Genomic DNA, 27,511 nt, shown 5'->3' with positions numbered 1-27,511 from the left:
GGCTGGTCGGAGTGGAGCGAGCTGGTTTCTTGGGCAATTTTGTAAACAGGGCTCCCTTCAATTCCGTGGATCCAGGTTGCCCCCGTCTCAATCCGGTCGCCGCAGAACTCCGACGAGCTAATCCGTCCGCCAATCCTGCTCCCACCTTCCACAACTGAGAGCTCGAAGGCCTGCTTCGAGTTCGCAGATGTATACAGCTTGTTAGCAGCGGTGAGCCCCGCCATTCCCGCACCGATTATCACAATCCTGGGCTTCTTGCTCACCATTTTTCTTCCCTGTTTCTGTTTCTGCTGCCTTAATTTTGCTTATCACTGTCAGAAAAAGGCAGAGTGAAAATGCTACTGAGACAAATTTAAAGATAAAATTTTTAAAAAAAAAAACAAAAAAACAGGGGGAGATTGGCAGTGAAGTGAAGGAAAATTTTGTGTGTGATGGTTTGTGAGGTGAGGATGAGTTACTGGAGAGGATATATAAGGTCTATTTAGCATTGTGTTTGCCTAGAAGGGATCTTTCATTTTCATTTTTACTTTATTTTTTTGGCCCCCTGACATAGTTTATTTAGCTAATAAAGACATGGCTCTACTTTTCTTGAACTCTACCACTTGCTATTACTATGCTATATTTATATATAGGATAATTCCTCCACTCACAGGTTTGGTGTAGTTACACGTAAAATTTTTTACAGTTTGAAAAATTACATATAGCACCTTTAAAGTTTATTTCCGTCTAATATATAAGTCCGTTCCTTAGTCAAAATATATTGAACTTGTTGATATTAACAAAAAACTGAATGAGAATTGATATTGTACCATCGATAGATTGATTATTAAATTATTTTAGGTCAAATAATTTTTGGGACTAAACTACCCTTATAACGGTGAAAATGTACCTCTTTATATGCATTAACTCGTAAATGCATATGAAGGTAATTTAGTCATAAAAAGATTTATTTGGCCTGCAATAAGTTAGTAATAAGTCAAGGGAGGTTAATATAACTTTTTATAATTTTTTTGTTAATATCAACAAATTCAATGAATTTTGACTGATGAATGAACTTATTTGTTAGACCAAAATAAACCTCAAGGATGCCAGATATAATTTTTCAAACCATAGGGGATTTACGTATAATCACAACAAACCTCATGGAAGGAGATGTAAATATTCCTTGTATATATGGAGCACTTCATTCTTGTGGACATTATCTTTAAACATATTTTTGTGCCTTGTTAAACTTTAAGAAAATAATATTTTTCGTCTCATAATTTAAATTTTTTTATATTTTTTATCCTATTAGTTAAGAGATTTTTATGTTTGATCTCATATTTTTTATTTCATGATATATTTTCCTTAAGTATTTCACGAAAAATGTACATATGGTTGTTAGTTTTCAGGCTAAGCAATTAGCGTTAACGTGGAGAATGCACATATAGCCGTTAGTTTCAGGCTAAGGACTTAGCATTAACGTGCTAAGCACATGCTTTTTTCAATAAATATCTAATAGAAGAACGATGCGAATCTAAAAGTGGAATTTTTCAAAACTTATGGGGACCAAAAAGGAAAATTTTGTAATTAATGGGACCAAAAGTATAAACACCCTAAGATACAAGACGAAAAATATAGTAGTGTATCTGCAACGGGGATTTTATTTATCGTATTTTTGTGCCACATCAATAAGTTATTGATATATATTTTTTTAATAACAATTTTAAAATAAAATTGCATATAATACACATATGAATATGACATCAATGTACGAAATGAATGTATAATAAAAGATCTTTTAATGCATAATCATGCAATAATTAAAGTAACCATGCAATAATTAAAGTGTGTGGGTATGTTATTTTGAGTGAGGTAATCACCAAATTTGGTAATCTAATTGATTGATTCATTATTTTCTAAAATGAGTTCATAGGTTCTAATACAATAGTAACGTCATTCTAATTTAAATGGCATTTTAATGGGTTGTATTCATGTGTTTACCCTTTACATAATAGTTTTGTTGACATAAATATTTGGCAATAATAACAAATTATTCTAACTATCTCTAAGACGATTTTGTATTACGATAACATGATATAATCTGTATTATTAGTATTTCCAAAAAGAGTTTAATGTTATTTACCCCTATGATATTGCAAATGAGCAAATTTCGTTCTTATAAAAAAACAATAACAATTTACCCTGGTGTTTTTTACAATGAAGCAAAATTTACCTCCTTGTCTAAAGAGGTAAATTGCTTCATTTTAAAAAATATAGGAGTAAATATTGCTGCATTTTTCAAAAAAACATAATGAGGTCAATTGTTCTTTTTTTTGGTTTCATAGAGGGATAATTTGCTCATTTTATAATATTACGAGGGGGTTGTTTGCATTTTTTTCCTTTTTAATAATCCACTATTCTAGCAGCAATCTGTGTTTCTTAATATAAAATGGTATAAATACATAATTATGTTGAATGTATATCAGCAAATTAGAAATAACTATATAATTAGGTTGATCTTATTATCGGTTGATGAGATAGATATTCACCGAATACAGAGTTGTGGACGTTGAAGAAGTCACCGATACCAATATCCATTTGCAAATGTTAGTTCCGTTGGTATTCTAAAATGTATTTGAAAAAAACAATTATTATAAACGACAGTCATATAAGATCCACAAAATTGATATTTCACGGCGGCACATTAATCTATACAATGTGCATATAAATATATAAATATATTGTGTTGAAATGAGAAGTATGAAAAAATAGGAAAAAGTGGGGGGAGTAGAAATAATAATAGGTTGATGATGCCCGTCACCAACCTCACATGTGAATTGGTAAACGACGGCCCACCAAACAGCAACACTCTGAATGGTCCTCATTAGTCAATGAGCTTCCGCAATCAATAATCACTTCTTCTTCTTCTTCTTCAACTTCTTAAAATATTAATCACTCATCAAACTAACAAAGATGCAACAACTCCACTTCTAACACCCCTTTCTTTTTTTGTGTTAATCTTTCCCAATCTGGCCTCACTCCTGTTTACTTATATTGACAAACATATATATATATATATCGTAAGTCGTGTCGAGAGATTACGACCTCCGATTAAAATTACGTCGTATAAATTAAGCTGCAGTAATTATTGAAAGTTTTTTAAAATAAAAGTGAAAAATTAAAAGAAAATCAGTTGAACTTTAATCAATTATTACATCAACTTAATTTAAACAATTCAAAATAAGAATTTTAATAATAAATTGATAAACACTTTATTTTGAGCCGTTGCAAACACCCCTTATGACGTCATTGGAAAAGTATTTTTGTAGAGCAGGACTGGCCGATGCTAGTCACTGCAGCAAAATATAATGTTAGTGACGTGATGTATACTCGATAAGTAACAGTAAAAATATATATCGAATGACAAAAATTCTGATCTTATTATTATAGAACTATTGTGACAAAAATAAAAATTCGAGCATTTTATACATATATACATATTTAGTGATAATATTAAAATTATTTTTTATTTAACTTTTATTAATTTTTTATTTTTAGTGAGTCTAGAAATGAAGTGCAACATCTGGATAACAAATCCTTTTCATTGCTTATTAATGTTGACAAGTTGAGGTTGGGGATGCCCCATTTCATTTTTGGATGTACATGAATGAATCACTCTGATGCCAAATATTGGATTTTACTTGTCATCAAAATCTCACTCAATGTCTTTTTGGGAGAAGAGTATAATTTTTTGTTCTCATTAAAAGAAATATTACTTTTGATAATAATTAATTGCTATTGTTTACAATAGAAAAAATATGAGAAAAATTAATTAACTATGATTCTGTAATGATTCTTGTGCAAATAAGGTCAAAATATTAGTTATAGTTATAAAATGTAATAAATATTTTGACTGTAGTTAGAACCTGGCAAACGTTTATTAATCGTGGTCAAAATTTAGTTTTTTGTATAGATTTTGTTTGACTGTATCGGATAATATTGATTTACTATAATTTTTATTCGTTATTGCAATATGGGGAATAATTTTAATTATTTTTCGGGTAATGGTTGTATATATTTATTATGGATATTTACACCCTCTTCTCAAGAGGTTTTTGTGTAATTATACGTAAACTCCCGTGATTGAAAAAATTACATCTGGTACGCCGAACATTTGTTTCCGTCTAACAAATAAATTCATATGTTAGTAAAATTTACTGAATTTGTTGACTTCAGCAAAAAGATTTGAATGAGAATTCATATTTGTCCTCAATTGACTTACATATTTTTTGTAGGTCAAACAAATTATTTTTAAGCGAATTACCCTTATATGACTGAAGATATACCTCCTTACATACATCAGCGTGTGAAGATGCATAATTGTAGCTTAGTTATTTAAAAATTACATTTGACCTGTAATAAATTAGTAATAAATTAATCGATGGTAAACATTGATTTTCATTAAATTCTTTTATGTATATCAGCAAGTTTAATAAATTTTGAGTTAGAAACAGACATATTTATCAGACGAAAACAAACATTAATCATATTAAATATAATTTTTCAAATCCCACAGTGGACATATAATCACAGGGGAGGACGGCCTAATTATCCCCATTTATTTATTAAGCTAAAAAATGTGGATGATTAATAACAAATTAAGGAGGTGAAGTTAACAATAAATGTAGGTGGGTGGCAGGTTTACGTGTACGCATTAATCTTGAATTAAATTAAAATTGTAATTAATGTGGATTGAAGAACAGTAGTTGCAACTACGTAATTAAAAATAATTAGGAGTAAATTAAGCTTTAGATCAAGTACAATCCTCCCGCAAATCAATGTTAATCTAAATCTTCATAGAACGCTGTGAAGATATTTGACCATCCTCAAATACATTAAAATATACGAATTTCTTTTGTTTTTTCTTTTTTTTTTTTTTTTCTAAATTAGAGCTCCTTTATATGACATTGGTATGATTAAGAATTTCTTTTCGTTGTTTTAAAAATTATAAATATTCCCCTCAAATAAAAAATAATTATGTAGCTCCTTGACAATAAAAAATAAAAAAAAATATTTCAAAAAATTAAGAAAAAAATTGAGGGTGGAAAAAATGAATAATCTTTAGAGAATATTAGATCATAAAAATAAAAACATATTTTAGTCAAATTCTCTATAAAAAATTAGACGAAAACCTATAAGGTGCTAACGGAAGCGGTAGTGTTAAAACCAAAATGACATTTGTAATTTTTTAAAGAACGATAAATATTTATAATTATGTCAAATCTCGGAAAAAATAGTTGTAATTATTTATTTATTTTAAATAAAATAAAATAAAAAAATAAAAAATGATATATATATATATATATATATATAATTGCATGCTTTAAAGCTGCACTCCATCAAACAAGATTTGCTATCAATATGATCTCTTCATCTCTTTTTCCCACTATGGACCATCTCCAACTTTCTCAACCAACCTACACTTTTCTTCTTCCGTTTTCCTTATAATAACTATTTTTTTATTGTTATAATATTGATTGACTGAAATATTTCTTAGATGAGATTTATATTTTTTGAAATACATATGTATTTTTTTTTGTACGCGAATCCTATTTGTCGATGAGAATTCCGTAATTAATAAATCATAGAATATATCAACCCTAATGCTATTTCTCCTAATAATTGATTATTGCCATAATTCCATTTAGATTACTAAAACGAGTCCAATGCGGCTTAACTTTCAACATTAAGTTATTAATTAAGTAATAATTAACAATTAATATCTACTACTTAGCTCAACCGGTTTAACTACTAGATAAAAAAATACGACTCATTAAACATACATGAATAGATAGTTCGCAATAATTAAAATTTAATTAACAACGACCAATTCAAACTCAACGAGATAATGACTTAATAAACATGCAACAAACGAAATAAACCACATTGATGAATCGATCGGCAAAAACTACAAAGAGAACAAAAATAATATTCTACACTATAAATCACTGTAGTTTAAGAATATGATAAACTAATATTATTTGACAAAATTGATACGTAAATTCAAAATTCTACTTATAGGCGATATATTTATAATAATTTGTAATTGTAACTAATATTTTGGCTTTATTTGTAGAATAGCGGTTAATAATCGTTGCGTAGCCATGATTGATAATTAATTATAAAAAAAAGTAATTATTTATTTTGTGGTGATGTTGGGAGAGAATAATGAGCCAAAAATAGGATGAATGGAGTGATGGGGGAAGACAATAATTGATGGATGGATGGATGGATGGGGCATAAATTTAAAAAGAGGAAATGATGAGAAAAGAAATGAAAGTGATGATGAGTGGGATTAGGAGTTGTTAATAATGATCATAGCTTCAGATAACATAATTATTATGATTATTATTATTAAACTTAATTTGCTGGGATGGATCCACCAAAGCATCATTAATTAGCATTACTTGTATGACCATAAGTTGATGCATCATTATCAATGCTTATTCATCTACATTAACTCCATTTTATGAATCAGCCCATCTTGTTACTAACCCTAATTTATGCTATATATCACCTAGAAATCGGTGTTTGCATTACACAAGACATGCCTCTTGTTTTGATTATGTTAATGCACGTGACGAGATATAATTCTATCGTTATAAGTATAATTTAGTTACAAAAGATTTGTTTAATATGTAATAAGTCAATGGAATGTAAATATTAATTTTTATTCAGATTTTTTATTAATTCCAACAAATTCGGTCAATTCTGATTAATGAAGGGACCTATTTATCAGACGATCACAAAACTTCAGGAATACTAAATTTAATTTTTTAAATTGTAAGGAGTTTATATATAATTATAGTAAATTTCTGTGCAGGAATCCCTTTAAATAAAGCAGAAAAAATAATAAATGTTTTCTACATTCAAATTTTCATTAAATGATATTGATTGAAAAATATAACAATCAAGATTTTCAATCATGGGAACAACATCTCCCATCGTGCCCACGAATTAATTAAGTTTGTCTGTGTAGTACTAGAAAAAAATCTATCAGACCGATCCATGTTTTTGTCGTGATAATTTTTTCTTTTCATAATTTTTGTCTGCTAATTAAGCTTTTTACTGTTTTTCCCCACAATGTTAATCATGATAGTTTCATTTAGATTATTTGTTCAGAAACTTCTAATTTTTCCCACTGACACGTACATTCTCGCAAATCACTGTTAGCTGTGTGGATTAATAGATGACTTTTACTGACTAATTACAGACGTTGCGATTCCGACCACCTTAATTAGGTGCACTCACAAGAAGCTATAGTTATTATCATGGTTAAAAATAAATAGTCATTGACTACGATCACGTGATGGCTGTCGACAGTGATATTTGCGAGTGTGGCTAAAATATTTTTCATACTAAACTTCATGGTAAAATACATTTGTAATGACTTATAATCATAAAAAGAATAGCTTTTCACGATGGATAATTTAAGTTTTTGCATTGATTTTTATTTAATTATAATTAATAATATTTATTTACCATAACGTTAGTCCACAACCAATAAAATTGTAGCCAATAGTAAATTTTATTCTAATGACTTCCCGATTATTTTAGCAAATTTTAACTCTTTTTGTCCTAAACGTACGACTTTGTTTTCAAATTATAAAATGAATTTATACAAAACTAAAATTATCACCTTGTCATTACCAGACAAAAGTTGCAATCGTCCCGACTAATTTCTGTTCAATCAAAATAAGATTGCCGGTCTTGAATTTTCTATCCTAATTAGTTCGAACCGATGATTATTGAAGTGTACTTTGTGATACGTGTAAATTAGGGTACATTAGAACGATGTCATTTTCAATTTAATTATTATTAATTTCCCGACTAAAATGACACAAAATATTAGCTACAACTAAAAATAACATCAAATGTTTTATCCATTAGGTGAACGATGGCGAATATTGATTAACTGATGTTAAAACTTAAGTTTTAGGATCGATTCTGTTGATCTTGACAGATAGTATTGATTTATAATAGTTTTTAAATCGTAGTGACTAATTTGCGTTAGAAATAATTTATTTTTTATTTATTTTTTTGGGTAGTGTACGCTCTGGGTTTTATATGATTAAAAATGTATTTTGTTTTTTTGTTAGGTAGTAGACAAATTGTAATTTGGTGGATTTTATTTGTCCGAACAATGTTTGAGGTTGGGCTAAAAAGAGATAAAAGGATGGATGTGTGTGCAAATGAATGAATGGTGGGATAGGGTTGAAAGGATGGGAGATGAGCTAACTTAGCATTGCATTAATGTCTTCTTGTCCTCATTATTGTTTCATGTTTTTCACCTTTCTCCCCATCATTTCTTATCTCTACCCTTCAATTTCACCTTTTCTTGTTAATATCTTTAATTTAACTATTTCTAGGGTTTTAACTTTTCTCTTTTTAAATAATTTAAGATAAATTACAGCAGGCTTTTCTAATATTTGACATAATTATAGATACCTTCTGTAATTTGAAAAAATATCAATACCTCCCTGAGTTTAACGGTCGTACATCAATTAGCTCAATCTGTTAGTTTTCGTTAGATTTTCATTTTTTCTGGTGAACTGATCTTAATGTTCTAGTGGACTATGAACTATAATTTTACTTATTTTTTTAAAATTTTTTGAATTTATTTTATAGACTAAGTAGATAATTTTTTTTTTTTATAATTTTCAATTTTTTCCATCCACCTAGTCCGATTCTTGTTTTTTTTTAATATTTTTTCTAAAAAAAATTACAGTAAAGATAAAGTTGACAATTTCAAAACTATATCCAATGATTACATAATTTCGTCAAATATCAAGAGGGTGTTCTTAGTTATGTCACACCTCAGAAAACCTTGTCATAATTTATTCAATAATTTAATTGGGTAATTTTTAAAACATAAAGATGTATTTATAATTTTATCAAATTATAAGAGAACTCGATGTAGTTTCTCTATATTTTTATATGATTGTTTTCGTTGTTGTGAGTGATGAAAATTTCGACCCAATTTTAATATTTGGGAGACTATATATATATATATATATTGTGAAAAGTGTGAAACTTCATTTTACATGCGTGTGAGGTTAAAAATAAATAGTCGTAGTAAATAATTATTAACTAGACCACAACCGTTTGTTGGACGTGGGTTGTGCGAATGTAACTAAAGCTTTTCTCATAGCTAAGAGTCATTGCAAATATTTTTGCCATGGTGGATAAACTTAATCTTTACGTTAATTTTATTTAATCGAGATCATAATAGTCCATTTTTACGGCTTTTGGCCCATAGCCATTAAAATGTAGGTAATAGTAAATTTTTTTCTAGTGTACGTACATCTATATATATATATATTCACACACACACACATATATATGTATATACATAGTATGAACTAACAATCAAAACACGCTTGATCCAGGCGTAGACTCTAAAAGTTCATTATATTTGTGTAATTAAATGAAAGATCAGAATGAAGATAAAATAAAAAACTAATCAAAACCAATAAAACGAATCAACTTTAAATGCGTACGATAAAAACTTACGAAAGGATAAAATGGTGATTATTCTAAAAGAAATAAATATATTTGAGGTCATTTGAATCCATTCACATTTTGCGAAACCAAAGTAGTTATTACAACAGTCTTTCCTTAATAAATAGTATATAATATAGATATATTCTTTCATTTTGTATATATAGTTACTTGATCGTAACGAACTGTTTGAGGCCCACAAATTTATCTGTATTGATCTATTTTAATAATATTTATTAATTTATTGTAATAATAATTAATGGTTAGTGATACATATTTAACATTAATAATTAACGTATATTAAAATGTAATCGTAATCGACTTAAAAAAAAATAACTTAAACTTACTTGGTTGTGATCGAGATGAATAGTTATTAATTTGAACGTCTTAAAAAATTGTATATTACAAAACTATCATTATTGTTAAACATTTCGGACATGCATTAATGAATTGTATAAATAGGTGGATCATCCAATGAAATAATAAAATCCCTATATATATATATATATGAGTAGCATTTATAGAAGAAATCAAATCGTACGAGCTTTAATTAATTAATAATAAAATCTATACAGTAACTTAATTATTCATCATCTCCTGATTTGAAAAATTCAAAGTACGTCAAAATTTGATGTTAGTGAAATTGGTGGAAGAAAGTGTTGTAATGGGAGTGCACATGATTCAATAATTGAATCATAAAAGGTGGGATCCTTGAGCCACAAAAATGTCCCCCTTTCTTTCACTTCACCCTCCCGACTATCATTTACTCCATTCCATGCCTACCCCTACTCTTGCTCATTCATTTCAGATTTACTGCCCCAATCATTCCCCAATTATCCACTACCTTTTACCTCTTTCCTCCCCCTCTACACCCCGGATATCCATCGAGTTTAGTGGGATTTGAATCAATTATATGATATATGTGACGAATGCAGTTCAAGAAAATTAACTAATCATATATCATATTTGTCATGTGATTAGTTTCGTCTGGTCAAACCTGATTTGAGTAAAAAATTTCCTTTTATATATTATCTATATTTTCTCTTGGGATCATTCCTACTTTAAAGTTCAGAATTTTTTTTTTTTTCCGGATAAAAAAGGAATTTGCATAAGGCTAAAGTTTTGTGAATAAGATCGATGCAATGAGTCCGAACTTTACTGAATGTGTAGGTATTTGTCTTACTTAATATAAGATTATTGCAGTTTTATTCATTGTTCTTTATTATATTAACGTATTGGTTGATCTGATGATTGTTGAGTTTATTCGAAACTTTTTTTTTTGTTCAATGTGTTTTTCTGATCTCTTGATATTCTTCATCTCCATTTACTACTATCTTAAGCCCTTTGATGAGAAACCTGGGGAAGCCTCGTCAGTTATTATTACGATTGTGTTAATGTCCATTTCAAATATTTATCTACGCTGATAATGTTATTATTACAATTGTGTAACAGAACGATTTATAAATAGGGTCAAGTAAGACGTCCCAAATCACAACTACTGAACTCGACACAACACGCCAATATGGTCTAATTGAATTGACGAAGTTGAGGCCCTATGACTTTAAGGTCATATGTTCAAACCCCGTCAACTTGTGGAGATGTTATTCTACTTTAATAGTAGTTGTTGGTCTACTTAAATAGTAATTATTGATTAAATGTAGTTATATGTTACTGATGATTGATATAGTTTTTGATCGTTGTTAGATATAGATATTTGATATTGGTGATTGTAATCGATTTATTCAATAAATCATAGTTTATCACTTTCACTTAAAAAGAAAAAAAGACGGACACACAAAGTCTTAATCATCGAATTTGATGATATTGAAAAAAAAAGAGGATAAAAATTCATATTTACCACCAATTGACTTATTACTAATTTATTGTAGGTCAAATAAACTTTATCATGATTAAAATATCCTTCTACATCTTCACACGTTAATGAATGTAACGAGGTATATCATTACTATTATAAGGGTAGTTTTGTTACAAAAAATTGTTTGACTTATAATAAGTCACTAATAAGTCAATTGAGAATAAATGAATATAATTCATCTAATTTTTTGTTAATATCAATAAATCAGTGGATTTTAACTAACAGAGGGATTTATTTGTTAAACAGAAGCAAACCTTAAGAAAATTAGATATAATTTTTCAAATTATAGGGGGTCTACGTATAATTACACCAAACCTTAGGAAAAGGGGAGTGTACTATCCGAAAACATTATTTTCCTAATAAAATCTTGGGATAATTATACTCTCCTTCCCTGAGATTTGATGTAATTACATGTAGATTCCCATAATTTGACAAATTACATCTAATAGCCCTGAATTTTATTTTCATCTAACACATAGATCCCTTCAATAATCAAAATTTTCAAATATACTGGTATTAATAAAAAAATTGGAATATGGATACATAGTTACTTTCGATTGTTGTTTGGGTTATGCATTAATGCATCTCCACATTATAACTCTCAATTCTTTCAAATTTATTTTCGGGTTAACAAATTCCTATTTTCTTTTCAGTTGAAATTACTACGAGGTAAAATACACGGACATCCCTGAGATTATGTTTAATTACATAAATACTTTATGTCCTTTATAAAATTACAGGTACACCCCTTAAAGGAATGTTTACGTAAAATTTTGCTACTGAATATAAGTATACTTGTAATTACAATATCAAGAGTTGTATTTATAACTTTGTAATAAACAAGGAGTGTTTGTATCATTGAGCCAAACTTCAAGGAACATTAGTACTATTTACCCCTTACTATAATTGTCGAATAGGCCGGGCCGGGAGTCCCTGTCCAGTAATCACCTGGCCCGTACTGTTACTGCTTAAGCATTTATTATTTCCAATTAAAGGCCCGACAGGCCCATGGCAAAGTACCAGGGGCCAATTCAGCAAACATAAAGTCAAGAACAAAATGGGATGCCCCGGTACTTGTACTTGACATTATTCTCCACCAAGGAAGAGGTAGTTCAGATATTTTAGTCATTAGGCCAACAATCTGACTATATATACATACATATATATGTATATATACTAGCATATATCAAGCCTGATTACATCGGAATTTATTATAAACAGGTCGTTTGGTTCGTCTGATTATACATGATTGAATTGTATATTATGCATAATCACGACTCATCACCTAAGTTCTTCGTTTGCATCAGTTGACTAGTTGAGGAGCTTGGGTTGTGGTTTTTAGGCTGGGTTCAGCGTGGTTTTTTTCGTATGCTGTTTTTCAGTTGTATGAATATTTTTTGAGCCTTAGACTGAGTTGGTTATAATACCATTCGATTTTTTCTGGAGAAAAAAATTAAATATTTTTTTATGCACGTTGTTACTTTTACTTCTACGCCAGTTGTTTCTAATATAACACCATATGTGTATGATAACAACAAATACATCATGAAAAATTAAGTTGTAAATATAGGATAAAAAGTAGAGAATACAATTTAGATTGATATAAATAAAATTGAAAAGTTATTACTAAAAATATGAAATAAAAAATTTCAAGGCAAATGCAAAAAAGCATCTTTATAGAATAATATTTCAAAGTAAATACTTAAACAAAAATTTAAATAATATCATAATAAGTATAAGCTTAAAATATATTTAATAACTTGATCCTGAAATATCACTACTATAATTGTAGAACCACACAATAGAAGTATTGACACTACAAATATGTTCAATTAGATTGATTTTTTAATTATCAATAACTTTAAAAATTGAATATAAATAGCTTGAAGAATTTGGAATTATGGATTTTAAGTTTTTAATAATAAATCATTTGAATGTGAGTAGATGATTAAATTAAAATGATTTTAATTTTATTTTTTTTTAAATGGAGTCGTTTGAAATTTTTTCTTCAATTTTTTTTTTCAAATCCAAATCCGTCAATCACCCTTAAAGTATCATTGTAATAGAAATATTGTATAGAGGGATAATATTACAAGGCAAAAATGAACTTCAAATGAAAAATGACGGATCTTATTAAACTGAAATTTTGTGTACATCACTAATAAATAACGTATTCATTTTCAAATACATGTTCTTATTCGCACGTGATACTTTCTAGTATATATAAATACTCGGTGCAAATTTGAGTTGCTCTATCCTCCTAGAGCTTGTCCTGACTCGTGATGAGGATCGAAGTCGAACCACTCAAACTTAATAAGAAAAAGACTCTATAGCTGGAGTAGTACAGTGTAACTGTACCAAACCTCAAACATTCTACAAAAGCTAATCAGGAGTTTGTTCATGGAGTGGCTAGTCACAAAATCGGGCAGCCGATGCTTCGTTACAACAACGTTCTCTTAACCATAGAAATCTTAGTCGGATCGCCACCCCATTCTTCGAACACGACTAAAACATTCCCCGTTGGTTTCAGCCATGAACGTGGTACGTGATACCTGAAAAATTTACAGTTTGCTCACATTCTTGATCGGTTTGTTTAGAAACGAAAACAGTGATAACGAAGTTGGCTGAGTAAACATGGACAGAAGTCTCACCATCTTTGAGAGGGCTCGCCACAGTTGCCTAGGCATTTTTTCTCTGCGAATATGCCTGCATAGTTACAGTTACTGCAGTTGCCTTTTGCTGTATTTCCAGGCCAGTGTCTGCCTATGCCTTGGTCGTTTATCCACATTTCACCTTTTCCCATGCTGTACATGTCCAACCCCAACGGATCGTTCCCATCTGGTGCATCAAATGTCGTCTGGCGAGACCATAACATATTAAACGAGACGGTATCACAAAAATATACGTGGCAGATTAAGTTAGTGTCCTTTTCTTGGATTTGGGAAGAGTCGGGTGTATGAGAAATGGACTCACCTTATACCATGTTAGAGGTTGCTTTAGAGAAACCTGCGATCCTTGAGCCCATTGCGCTGCAGAACTTCCAGCCGTGGTGTCAAGTTTGAGTCTTTCGCCTATCAACCCAACCTATCCATGTACAAATGCATAGAATGTCAGTCAAGAAATCTTCTGTTTCGTAGATAAACTAAGGCTTGCTATGAGATATTGTAGAGAATAAGAACAATGTTTCGATCTTTGTTGCCTACGATGTTAAGTGGAGAGAAAATTTCTGCCAGCATTCTTGACAGAACTGATAATGGCACAAACCTTAAATGACCAGCTCTGCTTTGTCAAGTCTCTTGTACCTTCATTGAGACCATCGAGAGTGATAGGGCCGAGAACTCCTACATTCCACTTCTCATAGTGCACCCCGACATTCTGAGATGGATTAGACGAACTGATTTAGATCACACAACTCTGCTAATGCAAAGAAAGACAGAGGTGAGAACGGGTGAAACTAACCGCTAGCCCCACAGAAACACTAAGCAAAGCGATTTTGTTAATGCCGGCTTTTAAATTCACATTGCTGGTAAATGTCAACTGGGGTTTCTCCAGGGTCCCATACACATTTCCTATCACACAGGCAGAACACATTAGTGAAAAGTTCTATAAGACGACGAAGAAAGAGCATGTTGTTATAAGATTATCACCTGATAACTGTCCGTTGACATAAACATTCAAGGCATGCCCTGCTGACATGACGGTGAGCTGAGGCCATTTTCCGCTCTTCAGAAATCCCTCATTAGGATCTATATCGACTCTGTAGTCACCGTTCATGGAGAGGAAAATGATCAATAATGTTTGTTACTGTTTGGCTTGAAAAAGATCAATAATGATCATCTCGTTGGTTACACTTACTCAGTCAGGTACCATAAATAATCAGAGTAGTCTCTCGTAACGTTGACTTGCTCCCAAAGACCTTGCATTGGATATGTATCTTGATCGCCAGCAGAAGGAATGTGATCGTTGTAGGATTGCCAAGAAAATGTACTGATCGCGGGTCTCATCTTACGTGTGGGGCCGATCTGCAATAGACATAGTTATTTGAGAGAACGACACCTTTCAGACCAAATGAAAAACATATCAAACTAGAATGACATAAAAAGAGATCATCTTTCACTATAAAGAACCTTTCTCTTTATTTTGGCCGTGTTGTAAACTTCAGTTTTGCAGTCAGGCAGAATGCTGATTGACCAAGGAGGCAAATCATATGGGAAATTCTGGAATGTCAATTTCGTCCAGTCCGCAGTGTCGTAGTTGGCAAGAAATGCAGCACAAGCCCCTGAATCTGATTTGAAGACACGAACCTGGAGATTCATTATAAAGAAGCTAGTTTAGATGCCAGCCTGAAACAAACAAACACACACACACACACGCTTTGTTTTGGTTTACCTCTTGATTATTACCGGGCCAGGTGATGGTGGGATATGATGAAAGTAAAGCTTCTTCAGATTTCTTAATTGCACTGTGTAAATCAGTCAAGTGCCCCCATTTCGGCTCATTTGGAAGTCCTAGTACATAGTATTAGTAAGCCATTGGTTTTAGATTACTGATGATATTTGAGCTTGATGACTATTAAGCATAAACAACTATTTTCTTCACGATATTCGTGCTGCACGATATTAGAAGATAAAACTGAATTCCAGACATTACCATATTCGTCCAAGGGGGCATCAAAATCATAGCTGGTGGTAACAAAAAGACCAGATGATCGACCGAAGTTGGTACCTCCATGGTACTAGAGAACAAAACAAGCTAAAATATGTAAGATTTTTTCTCTGCAAAGACTTGAACCGAAGTACATCAAAGAACACAACACCAAACCAGAAACAGAAAGGAAAGTAGACTTACCATGTAATAATTGAAGAACGTGCCGTTACTTTGGACAAACTTTGCGATTGAAAAAGCCAAGTCTTCGACAGGTCTGTAAGGAAGCGGACCACCAAATGGTGTATACCTAAGAAAACATATAATAGAAATAAGGAATATCGAAATCTCCCTGGAATAGATTATCAGAAGATGAATCGAAAATGCAATGGAACATGAGAAAGTAATTTAGTTACACAGTTGATATTTTGGTTATTTACCAGCCACTCCAGACTTCAGTCCACATTTTGGGTTCATTAGGCTTGCTAGGTTTGAAGCCATCACAATAGAAACCATTGCAGGCATCAATCTGTAACAACAACAGAGTGATAAGCATAACATTGTATCTTGTGGAAGTAAAATTCGCAATAATTTCGACCAGCCGCCTTCAAGAAATTGAGGGTACTAGCACTGAACAAAAGAAAATAGGAATTTGATAGTTGTTATGGAAAATGTAGGAAAATTGTACCATCGGTGCAGGGGCGGTTTCTTGTTTGCACATGATCCATGGAACACCAATATCAAGTGCAACAGCCATTTTTGTAAACCAAGCTGTGTAAGCTACACCAGGAGCACCAATTTCCCACTCCACCGGTCCATATTCATTTTCTATCTGCACATATTATTCAATTCATTCAATTGATTATAACAAGTTGCCAAGTTATGGATGGAAAGGAAGAAGAAAGAGAAAGATCTTCCGACCTGTGCCATAATGATCGGTCCTCCCTGAGGCTCAAACAATTTTTCTGACTTCATCATATAGACAATGCTTTCGACAAATCCTTTCATTGCCAACTTAGTCATAGTCCATCAGTAAATACCAACATAATCAGTTGAAAATTGGTGGTAGATAAATGAAAGTTCAGAATGTGAATAAGCTGCTAGAAATGGCAAACCTCGAAAGGCTGGTTGTCCGTTCTGAATTCCATTCCTGGTACATATTTTAGCCAAACCGGGAGTCCCCTGCATCAAAATAGAGGATAAAAGCAGAGGACGTAAAGCCCATCATCATCAACCTACTCTAAGTTCAAGAGTGCCAAACTAATCACATAATAAGTACTCTAGCAACGAATACTTCAAACTTGGGCGAATGATCAAGAAACTTTTTCTAGGCTAAGCCACAGTACTTTAAGATAAAACATCCATAAATGTTATAGTTTTGCATAATGTCATCTTTAAATGAATCCATGCATTACCCATAATTCCACTCTGCACAAACATAAGGCCCAATGCGGAGGTGAACGTAGAGGCCAGCTTGCTGTACCAGTTTGATGAACTTGACAAGATCAAACCGCCCCTCATAGTTAAACTGAATAAGCAACGAGAAAAATGTAAATTTTGTTGATTTCTTGAAATAGCAAAAAACTCATTACTGGAAGAGGGACTAATGGGGTTAAAAGACATGACAGATTTGCATTACTTTTCCAGGAGACGGTTCGTGCCCGTTCCAGAACACATAAGTCTCCACAATATCTAAACCGCCTTCTTTAGCCTTCTGTATGAGTTGAGGCCACATCTACATATCCAGCAAACAGTAAATCTATCAACACATCAATACTAAAAGAATCAGACACAAATCAAAGCGAAGATTGCACGTAATGCATGGTACCTCAGGAGTGCTTCTTGGATAGTGAATGGAACCAGAAACGAGAATCTTTCTCACCCCATTAATCATGAAGGATTTTTCATCATATGTAACAGTGGCTCTAACTGAAACACAAGCCACTGACAAGAACACGATCAAGGACACCAACATTTCCCATACTGAACCCATCACTCATTCGCCTTGGTTGTGGGGCTTTTGCTTCTTTCTGCTGTCTTATTGAGTCCTCCAATTCAGAGAAATTTTCTAGCACAATCAAGCCAAATGTCTTAACCCTCTTTGTTTTATTTCTTCTTCAGAGAATGAGTTGTGAGAGTGTGTATATATATACACGCACACACTCATGTAGTTTGGTTATTTGCATGAGAACATGAGCAAGTTTCGGCTGAAATCCTTCCCACAAATGGATGGAAGCAAATCAGAACCTTTTATTTTATCTAAAAACAAGATCTTATTTTGAATTTTCTTAAATTTTAATTCTATTCATTTTGAATTAATAGATGCATTACGCTAAAATATTTTTAATATACTTTTTAATGGACTAGTAGCAACCACGTGCATTGCATGTGATATTTATCACATTATAAATTGACAAAATATTTATATATTTAAAATTTTAATTAAGCAAATATATATAATATTTCATAAATTAATAAATATTAATTCGAAATTTAATAAGTAATTTATAAATGAAAAAATCTTATTCATCTTGATTAATGAATTTGAACTTTTAGAACTTATTGTAAAAGCTTTATATTCAATGAAAATTTAAAAATTAAATAACAATATAATTAAGTAAGTTGTTATGTAAATACATGGTTTTGTATCATTTGCTCGTCCGATTTTGTTGGCCGGATAAAGCGTCTTGCTTGACTTCATCAATTTATTGAGTTTTCTTGATGAAATTATTTATTGTTACCTACTGCTGCCGTTTGATTTTCAATGTCATCTTTCTTATTCATTATTTACTATTTTTCATTATTTTCTCAAAGATATTACATTATGTTTCTTATCAATTTGCTGCATTTACTTTATCAATTTTACTTGAAATTTTGAACCAATCAAAATTTAAGTGAGTTAATTGATGTTTTATTTTCTTTTTCCTTTTATAAAAGGGAACGTATCTATTTTTTTTTAGGTGCACCCATGTGCGAGTGAACAATCAATATCTATCTTATTTTTTTATTATTTGTTTAAAAGATAGTTATAAAAATTATAAACATGTTATAAACTTTAAATTATTTTGAAAAAATATCATTAGTAATAATTATTTTGTAAAAATATCAATTCTTTTGTTGCAATTATTGAGAAATATAGTTCTAACTTTGACTTTTCTATGAAAAGTTTTAAGTAAAATAGGTTCTTACTTTGTGTAGGTAATAGTAAATGGGCTAATTGCAAAATTAATCCCCTAATTTAGGGTGAATGGCATTTTAATCTTTTAACTTAAAGCGCTGGTAATTTAGTCATGTAAATTTTTAACCTGGGCCAATAAAACATGCTTCTGACCCTCTGATAAAGTGTTAATCACCTCCAAGAGATGAGCTATGGAGTATTTTAATGATTTTCTGGCTCAGCTCAGTATTGCTCTCCACACAAATCTTTTTACCTTTCTTCAAAATCCTTCCCAAAGCTACACTTGCTCATTTAGCCTAGAGCTGGTTAGTTTTCACAAATCAAGGGTAATTTGCAAGTGTGTCATCTGATCAGCCCAAGATCTATAACAAATTAGTATATCTTCAAAACAATACAAGTACAATTTCCTCATATGTTTTGCTAATACTTGATTCATAAGAAGTTGGAAAGTGGAAGTGTTATATAGACCAAAATACACAACAAGAAACTCATAATGTCCTTGATGAGTGAGAATGGTAGTTCTGAACACATCCTCGAGTTTCAAATATCCTGATGCCAAATCTTATTTGGAGAAGTCTCATGTCCCATTCAATTCATCCAAGAGTTCATCAATTATAGGAGCTTCTCAAAGCATCTTATAAGGCGTTTGAGATTTTATAAGCTTTTGAAAATCATTTGACAAATTTATTTTATATAAGGTCCTAAAATATAATGTTTGGACTGTATAAGCTTTTTTAAAAAGAAAAATAATTTCAACCCACTTTTTTTAAAACATCTTATAAGTTATTTAATCTTAATATCCAATAAACAAAAACACACCCATAACTTTATTAGTATTTCACTTTTACCCTTCATTTAATCGACTTTTTTTCCGATTGAGGCGTTAGTTCTTTCTGTATTATCCATATTCACTAAAAGAAAATAGGATATCGGTGACGAAATTTAAAGACAAAATTTGTTCCGTCTCTAATAGAGACGGATATAGAGACAGAAATGGGCAGTGAGGAACAAAAGCATTAAGAGGTTGGAGAGAGGCAATTCAGAGCTCTCCATGAACTTCCTATAGCATTCCAAAGATGTTCACAAAATGAGACATTTTTAGAAATTACATTAGCTATCTATTTTTCATAGAGAAATCTACTTTGTTCCAAATTCAAGTTATTCAAGAATTTTATACAAGATTCTACCTATGTCTAGAACACTCTAAATTAGTAAGGTTCTATACTTGTATGCATGACTCAAGAACATCAAGAACTTTCTGGATTATAATGGGATAATCCAGAAATTTCTATATGTAAAAACAGAGTAAATAATTAAAATATTTCTCAATTTCTTGAATTTTACATTAAATATTATTCTGCACATAACAATATGTCCCTTTGATATTGAATCATTTGAAATCCTTTCTTTAAATATTTCAGTCCAAATATGGCCTTAAATGTTTTAGATCCTATGCAGTTTGACTCAAAGTTTTGCATTCCATGCAGAAACAACAATTCATGTAAAAAGAACTGATTTCTGAGGACAATAACTTTCACAATAACACTTTGGATAGCAAATACTTTCATCTTTCACAGCAAACTACTTCCAAATACAGAGATGCCTTCTACTTTTATGCAATTGCATTTTCTATATTCCTGACTGGAGTATTATATGACTGTACAAGTATTTATCCGCAGAAATCAATTAGCGGGCTTGTCGAACTTTCTTCAACTATGTGTAAATCTTGAACAGAAGTTCCTTCCAAAGGTATAAAACTCCTTGATCGGAAAGCTGTCCGGTGTGTATTTATTCAGTAGCTAATATGCTGATGTTTTCTGCATGCTTTGTTATGCTGTTCTTGTAACCAGAGAAATTTTAGTCGGGTCGCCGCCCCACTCCTCAAACACTACTAACAGGTTCCCACTTGGTTTCAGCCATGAACGTGGGATATGATACCTGGAGTTTACAGTTTGATCAGATACTACTACATGATTTGCTTAAAGAAAGAGTAAGCATGAAAGTCAGTCTCACCATCTTTGAGAGGGCTGGCCGCAGCCGCTTTGGCATTTCTTCTCTGTGAATGTGCCTGCATAGTTACAGCCACCGCAGCTGCCTTTTGCTGTGTATCCTGGCCAGTGTCTGCCTATGCTTTCACCGTTAACCCATATTTCACCTTTTCCCATGCTGATCATGTCCAACGCCACCGGGTCGTTCCCTTGTGGTGCATTAAATGTAGTCTGGAAAGACAAACGGTATTACAAGGATACAAGGTAGACAAATTAAGTTAATCTCTTCTTGGAGTCGGGAAAAAGGAGTTTACCTTGTACCACGTTAGAGGTTGCTTTTGAGCCAAGAGGGATCCCTCGACCCATTCCACTGACGAACTTCCAGTGACATTATCAAGGGTGAGTGCTTCGCCTTTCAGGCCAACCTATAGTCATTTGAATACATAAAACGTGAGCTTAAAACTCATGATCTAAATTAAGACTTGCTGTGAGATAACAATTGCATATGTGAAGAACCTTGTATGACCAACTCTGCTTTGTCAAGTCTCTAGTCCCCTCATTGAGACCCTTTAAGGTCACGGGCCCAAGAACTCCTGCGTTCCACCTCTCATAGTGCAAGCCAACATTCTAAACCGGATTGAAAAGGATTATTACAAGAAAAGCTTAATGCACACACTAGTAATGCCAAAGAAGACAGAGGTGAGAGAGGGCAAACTAACCGGAAGCCCCACAGCAACGCTCAGTAAAGAGATTTTGTTAACTCCGGCTCTTAGATTCACATAGCCGGTATATGTCAGTTTGGGATTATCCAGGCCCCCATACACAGTTCCTATCACAAGAACGACAAAACACATGAGTCAAACTCGATAAAACTCTAAAGAAAACGCATAATGTTATAAGCAAAAGTGCTTAGGACTAATCACCTGATAACTTGCCATTGACGAAAACATGCAAGGCATGCCCTGCAGACATGGCTGTGAGAACAGGCCATTGCCCACTCTTCAGAAATCCCTCATTAGGAGCTATATTAACTCTGTAGTTGTAGTTTATGAACAGAAAAAGATCAGTAACTACTAGTACTGTTTGCCTAAAAATAGACAAAAGATCGACAAATATTCTTTTGCTTGTTCACTTACTGAGTAAGGTACCATAAATAATCAGAGGAGTCTCTGGTAACATTGACTTGCTCCCATAGACCTTGCATTGCAAGTGTGTCACGGTCATCAGCGGAAGGTGTCTCCTCACTATACGACTGCCAAGACAATCCACCACTCACGGGTACCATCTTTGCCGTTGAGCCTTTGGAGCTAATCTGCATCCACACTATACGCATTAAAATCTGGACTTGGATTTCATTTACTTCTATGCACACACTGTGTTGCAAAATCCATACTGAACAAACTTTTTCCTTACTCGGGCAGTGTTGTATACTTCCGTTTTGCAGTCGGGCAGAATGCTGATTGACCAAGGAGGCAATTCGTATTGCCTATTCTGAAATGTCAATTTCGTGGAATACGTGGGATCATAGTTGGAAAGAAATGCAGCACAAGCCCCCGATTTTGATCTGAAGACGTGAACCTAGAGATATATCAGAAAGTAGCTATTTCAGATGCCAGTGTACTGAGACACACACACAACACTCAGTTGGTTTTATACAGTAACATACTGTATGATTTACCTCTTGATTTTTACCAGGCCAAGTGATGGTGGGATACGATGAAACTAAAGCTGGTTCACATTGCTTAATTGCTTTGTGTAAATTAGTCAAGTGCCCGTATTTCGGCTCATTTGGAAGCCCTACACATAGTATCAGTAAGAGACAGATGACTATAATGCATAAACTACTTATTTTTAACAAACATAAGTTGGACACAACGATCATAGGTGTATTCTTCCTTACCATATTCATCTAATGGAGCATCATAATCATAGCTGGTGGCAATAAAAAGCCCAGCTGCCGTCCGACCAAAGTTGGTTCCTCCGTGGTACTGTAGAGCAAACAAGTGAGAAAATGTGAAGATTTTCTCATCCCAGAAATAAAGCATCAAATTAAACAGAAAGGAGAATAGACCTACCATGTAATAATTGAAGAACGAACCATTATTCTGGACAAACCTGGCTATTGCAAAAGCCAAGTCTTCAGCAGGTCTGCGAGGAACCGGGCCACCATATTGCGTGTACCTTAGGAACACACAAGACAAACAAGGAATATCATCAAACAGAGAAATCTCAACATGAGAAAGAAAGTTTAAGCACGTAGCTGATATTTCAGTCACTCACCAGCCGGTCCAGACTTCAGTCCACATTTTTGGTTTCCAGGGCTTGTTTGGACGGAAGCCTTCGCAATAGAAACCATTGCATGTATCTATCTGTAATAGCCACACAATGAAGAAAATATATATCAGAAAACTTTATTCCTGTCACCTTCAAGAAATTGACAAGTTTGTTGACAAAGTTGTGTAGATTTCCTTAATAAATAAGATAAACTCAACAAGTCGTGGGACCCCATCTTAACTAATTTGTGTTGCAGCTATTGAAATTATGATCAAACATTAATATCAACTGAAATAGTCAACTTCTGCCGAATAAATTCTCTAAAAATATATGTCACATTTAATGAGGGTGCTAGCTCTAAATAAAAGAAAGTAGGACAATTCGTACGATGGGATCAGGGGCAGTTTCTTGTTTGCACATGATCCATGGAACACCAGTGTTAAGTCCAACAGCCATTTTTGCAGCCCAAGCTGTGTAAGCTTTCCCAGGAGCACCAATTTCCCACTCCACCGGTCCGTATTCATTTTCTATCTGCAAATATTATTCAATTAATAGAATTGATTATAACAAAGTGAACAATTCATAGATGTAGAAAAAATGAAGAGAGAACTATTTTCAACCTGTGACATAATGATCGGTCCTCCCTGTGACTCGAACAACTTTTCCGACTTCATCATGTTGACGATTTTTTCAACAAACCCTTGCATTGCCACCTTCATCATAGCCCACCAATAAATGCCAAAATAGTCAGTTGAAAATTAGGTCCACATAAACGGAGTTAACAAAGTCAAATAAGCTACTGGAAATAGAACCTTGAAAGGCTGATTGTCTGTTCTGAACTCTATTCCTGGTACATATTTTAGCCAAACTGGGAATCCCCTGCATCAAAACAGAGCATTAAAACAGGGCACATGGAGAAACATGCCTTCTGGTTCAAAGTTCGACAGAATGAAACGATGATTAATATCATTTCTCAATCGTATTGATTAGTTATTTGCCTCGAGGAACGACTACTACAAACTTCAAAGGGCTGCAAATGATCAAGAAACATATTCTGGGCTAATTGCATGTTTGTGAGAATATAAGTATTACCCAAAATTCCATTCTGCACAAACATAGGGCCCAATGCGGAGATGAACATAAAGGCCAGCCTGCTGTACCAGTTTGATGAACTTGACAAGATCAAACCGCCCCTCAAAATTATACTGGACGAACGAAAACAAGAAATTAAAAAAACACAAAAAAGAAAAACAGATTGGTTTCTTGAAATTGCAAAAATTCAAACACACACACAGAGAGAAGAACTGTTGCATTACTTTTCCAGGAGATGCCTCATGCCCATTCCAAAACACATAAGTCTGTATAACATCTAAGCCTCCATCTTTAGCCTTCTGTATAAGATCAGGCCACATCTATTTCCCAACAAAAACCATTGGACAAAGTTAACAGTTAATACTAAAACAATCCCCACAAAAATCAAAAGGAAGAAACAAACACAGCATTGAAAAGTTGTACCTCAGGAGTGCTTCTTGGGTAGTGAATGGACCCAGAAATGAGAATCCTTCTCTTCCCATTGATGATGAAGGCTTTGTCATCATATGAAACAGTGGCTCTAACCGAAGAGCAAGCCAACGAAAACAAGACTACCAACACCAAAGTTTTGATTTTTAATACTTTCCACATTGAACCCATCACTCATTCAGAGTCTCCAAGCAACACATACATACATACATACATATATATATATATATATATTCTGGTGGTGGTGTGGTGTGGGGTGGGGGGTTCCTGTCTTTTGTCTTCTTGAAAATAAGCTATTACTCAAATATATGTATGTGTTTCTTGATGAATGAAATAGGTTTTGTTTGTGAGTGAATCTGTGTATATAAAAAAAAAAAGAAAGATGCCCAGAGCTGAAGTGGGAGGTTTGGTTATGGTGCATGAGAAAATGGGGAAGCTCCAACTGCTTTATATAGATATATAGAGTGGAGGAGGGCCCCATGAATTCATCCATTTTTATCTCTCTTTTCAGCTTTAATCTTCTTCCTTATCATAAACACTTCAACCAGAAAACAGCTCTCTTCTCCCTTCCAATTCCCTTCAAATTTATGTCACCAACAGCCTCTACAAACTAAGCAGCAGTAAAAGTTACGTTCATTTGAAAATAAAGGTAGAAACTGAAAAAAAAAAAAAACACTAAAATTAGAATATTTGGTGGAATAATTTAATATTTATAATTTTACTAATAAACTATAAAAATTCGCGAGGAAATTACTAATAGTTTTGGACTTGTATCAATAAGCCGTTTAAAAGCAAAAAAATATAAATCAAGACATTCTTTTCAATTTATTTTTCGTAATAAAATAATATACGCTTATTTTAAACCGTTACACCATTAAAAAAAAGAAATTGAAAAAACGTGAAAATCGAAAATACTCCACTTGGAAAGGAAGGCATGTTTGTCTTCACTTTTAACAATTCATCTTTTGTGCGTAAAACCTAAAGGAATTATTAGTCACGTTTGAAAAATCTTGGGTAGCTTATATTAGTTAGTAGCTCATTCCACATTTTTTTACATGATATGAATCCTTACCCGTTTACTAAAATATTACTACGTACTAAACTTTACATCATAGGAAACAAAAAATAATTGTATACTTTTATTCAGACATACCACTTGTATTTTAAGTCGGGTCATTTATTTCAATTTAAATTGAGAGATTATAAAAATAATTGTATATATCAAATAGGATAAATTACATTCTGCTCCCTGAAAATAGGTCTATCTATACAAACACTCTTACCATTAGTAGAATTAGTCGTTATGGAACGTCATTTCTACGTGCGTATAATTCACGTTTGAAAATATATTATAAATAAGAATAAAATATACAAATAAATGCATTACAGTAAAAAAAAAATGAAAAGAAAACTAATTTATTAGTTAATGTATAATTTGGAAGGTGGAATGAGTTAGTTATCTTATTAGTTTAAGGGCATTTTTGCCTTTATAAAAAATTGGTCCGACAGTGTCAGTAATCACCATTTGTGAGTATAGAGCCCATTACACTCCTTGCATTGGTACTTGTAATTATAAGTATACCTATATTTAGTGGCAAAACCTTACACAAACATGCCTTGAGATATATTACACTATCACCTCCTTCAGGAGTGTACTTATAATTTTACAGAAAACAACCCTTCGACTTCGAGATATATTACATTAACCATCGCTTGAGAAGCGTAACTGTAATTTACAACGAATAAACACTTTTTTATACTTAAACTTAATTTCAAAAGATATCGATATAATCTGGCATGTAAAATAAGATATGAGATGGGACGGACTTGTATTGAAAGTCTTTCTCTATGAAGAAAATGACGTAGCACAAGTCAATTTTTGTTTCTCAAGGTGATGTACAAAATTACGACTGCTTATGACTGACAGATTAAGCAGCATATTTTAAATTGTATTATATTTTTTATTTTATAATGAATATTAATTGATATTACTTATAATTTATTTTAAAAAAATAAATTAAATTATATAATTTGTATATCTATATTAGTTATACACTTAGGTATCAATGTAATTAAATGGTCGATGTTATCTATTAATCACTGATATTTATGATTTTTATTTTACACTTTTTATTTATGTTGATCACTTGTTCCGTCTTTTATTATATATTAGTATTTATTTTGAAATTTTTATCATATCTATCTGATTATATGCGTATTATAAATAAAAAAAATATAAAAAAACAAGAGGTATTGGTTTAGACAGAAAGTTTGAATTGGTCACGCAATAGACGCGTTTTACATCTCGCAATAAATGCCTTTAGTTTTAATTTATTTTCATTAGAGATGAGGAAGAGTCGTATTAGTAAAAAATTAATGTTTTTTTTTTCTTTTTATTTTTGGGGCATTGCGAGATCCTAGAAGGAATCACAAATCAAGACTAATCTACTTCATACTCAACCTTCCCAAATTCATTAAATACAACAA

The 27,511-nt window shown here is 32.2% G+C and overlaps 3 protein-coding genes across 3 annotated transcripts in view; all 3 read right to left on the bottom strand.

Annotated features, from left to right (window-relative positions):
* The window catches only part of LOC105162000 (probable polyamine oxidase 5), a 1,996-nt gene extending 1,430 nt beyond the window's left edge, over positions 1-566 (bottom strand). Inside the window, 1 exon segment of the mRNA XM_020694145.1 lies at positions 1-566. This exon segment is cut by the window's left edge and continues 34 nt beyond it. Coding sequence (XP_020549804.1) covers positions 1-266 — 266 coding nt within the window. The 5' untranslated portion in view covers positions 267-566.
* LOC105161849 (beta-galactosidase) lies at positions 13,523-18,168 on the bottom strand. Its single transcript, XM_011079675.2, has 18 exons — positions 17,892-18,168; positions 17,703-17,798; positions 17,479-17,591; positions 17,179-17,245; positions 16,985-17,077; positions 16,752-16,895; positions 16,504-16,592; positions 16,268-16,373; positions 16,070-16,154; positions 15,809-15,927; positions 15,547-15,723; positions 15,275-15,441; positions 15,067-15,176; positions 14,879-14,988; positions 14,684-14,794; positions 14,393-14,503; positions 14,071-14,276; positions 13,523-13,971 (listed from the first exon to the last, which is right to left on the bottom strand). The coding sequence occupies exons 1-18, from the start codon at positions 18,054-18,056 to the stop codon at positions 13,860-13,862; spliced, it is 2,181 nt and encodes a 726-aa protein (XP_011077977.1). The 5' UTR covers positions 18,057-18,168; the 3' UTR covers positions 13,523-13,859.
* Positions 20,738-25,458, bottom strand: LOC105161848 (beta-galactosidase). Its single transcript, XM_011079674.2, has 18 exons — positions 25,019-25,458; positions 24,820-24,915; positions 24,596-24,708; positions 24,316-24,382; positions 24,124-24,216; positions 23,891-24,034; positions 23,510-23,598; positions 23,305-23,410; positions 23,130-23,217; positions 22,908-23,026; positions 22,643-22,807; positions 22,366-22,541; positions 22,153-22,262; positions 21,949-22,058; positions 21,746-21,856; positions 21,544-21,654; positions 21,255-21,460; positions 20,738-21,179 (listed from the first exon to the last, which is right to left on the bottom strand). The coding sequence occupies exons 1-18, from the start codon at positions 25,193-25,195 to the stop codon at positions 21,071-21,073; spliced, it is 2,190 nt and encodes a 729-aa protein (XP_011077976.1). The 5' UTR covers positions 25,196-25,458; the 3' UTR covers positions 20,738-21,070.

The sequence above is a fragment of the Sesamum indicum genome, linkage group LG5, assembly GCF_000512975.1.
Source record: "Sesamum indicum cultivar Zhongzhi No. 13 linkage group LG5, S_indicum_v1.0, whole genome shotgun sequence".
NCBI classification, from domain to species: Eukaryota; Viridiplantae; Streptophyta; class Magnoliopsida; order Lamiales; family Pedaliaceae; genus Sesamum; species Sesamum indicum.
The sequence above is the reverse complement of the archived record's forward strand: the minus strand, read 5'-3'. Positions and strand labels throughout refer to the sequence as shown.

Bases quoted from the DNA above. Each gene is read 5' to 3' on its own strand.
- LOC105161849 (XM_011079675.2), bottom strand. From the start codon at position 18,056: ATGGGTTCAGTATGGGAAATGTTGGTGTCCTTGATCGTGTTCTTGTCA. The intron at 16,593-16,751 runs GTACAATTTTCC...TTGTTGTTACAG, and splicing joins AAACCGCCCCTGCACCGATG to ATTGATGCCTGCAATGGTTT. The intron at 14,795-14,878 runs GTTAGTTTCACC...AATCCATCTCAG, and splicing joins GTGTTTCTGTGGGGCTAGCG to AATGTCGGGGTGCACTATGA.
- LOC105161848 (XM_011079674.2), bottom strand. From the start codon at position 25,195: ATGGGTTCAATGTGGAAAGTATTAAAAATCAAAACTTTGGTGTTGGTA. The intron at 24,383-24,595 runs GTAATACTTATA...GTTTTGATGCAG, and splicing joins TGTGCAGAATGGAATTTTGG to GGGATTCCCAGTTTGGCTAA. The intron at 23,218-23,304 runs GTAGGTCTATTC...TTTGCTCTACAG, and splicing joins CGTTCTTCAATTATTACATG to TACCACGGAGGAACCAACTT.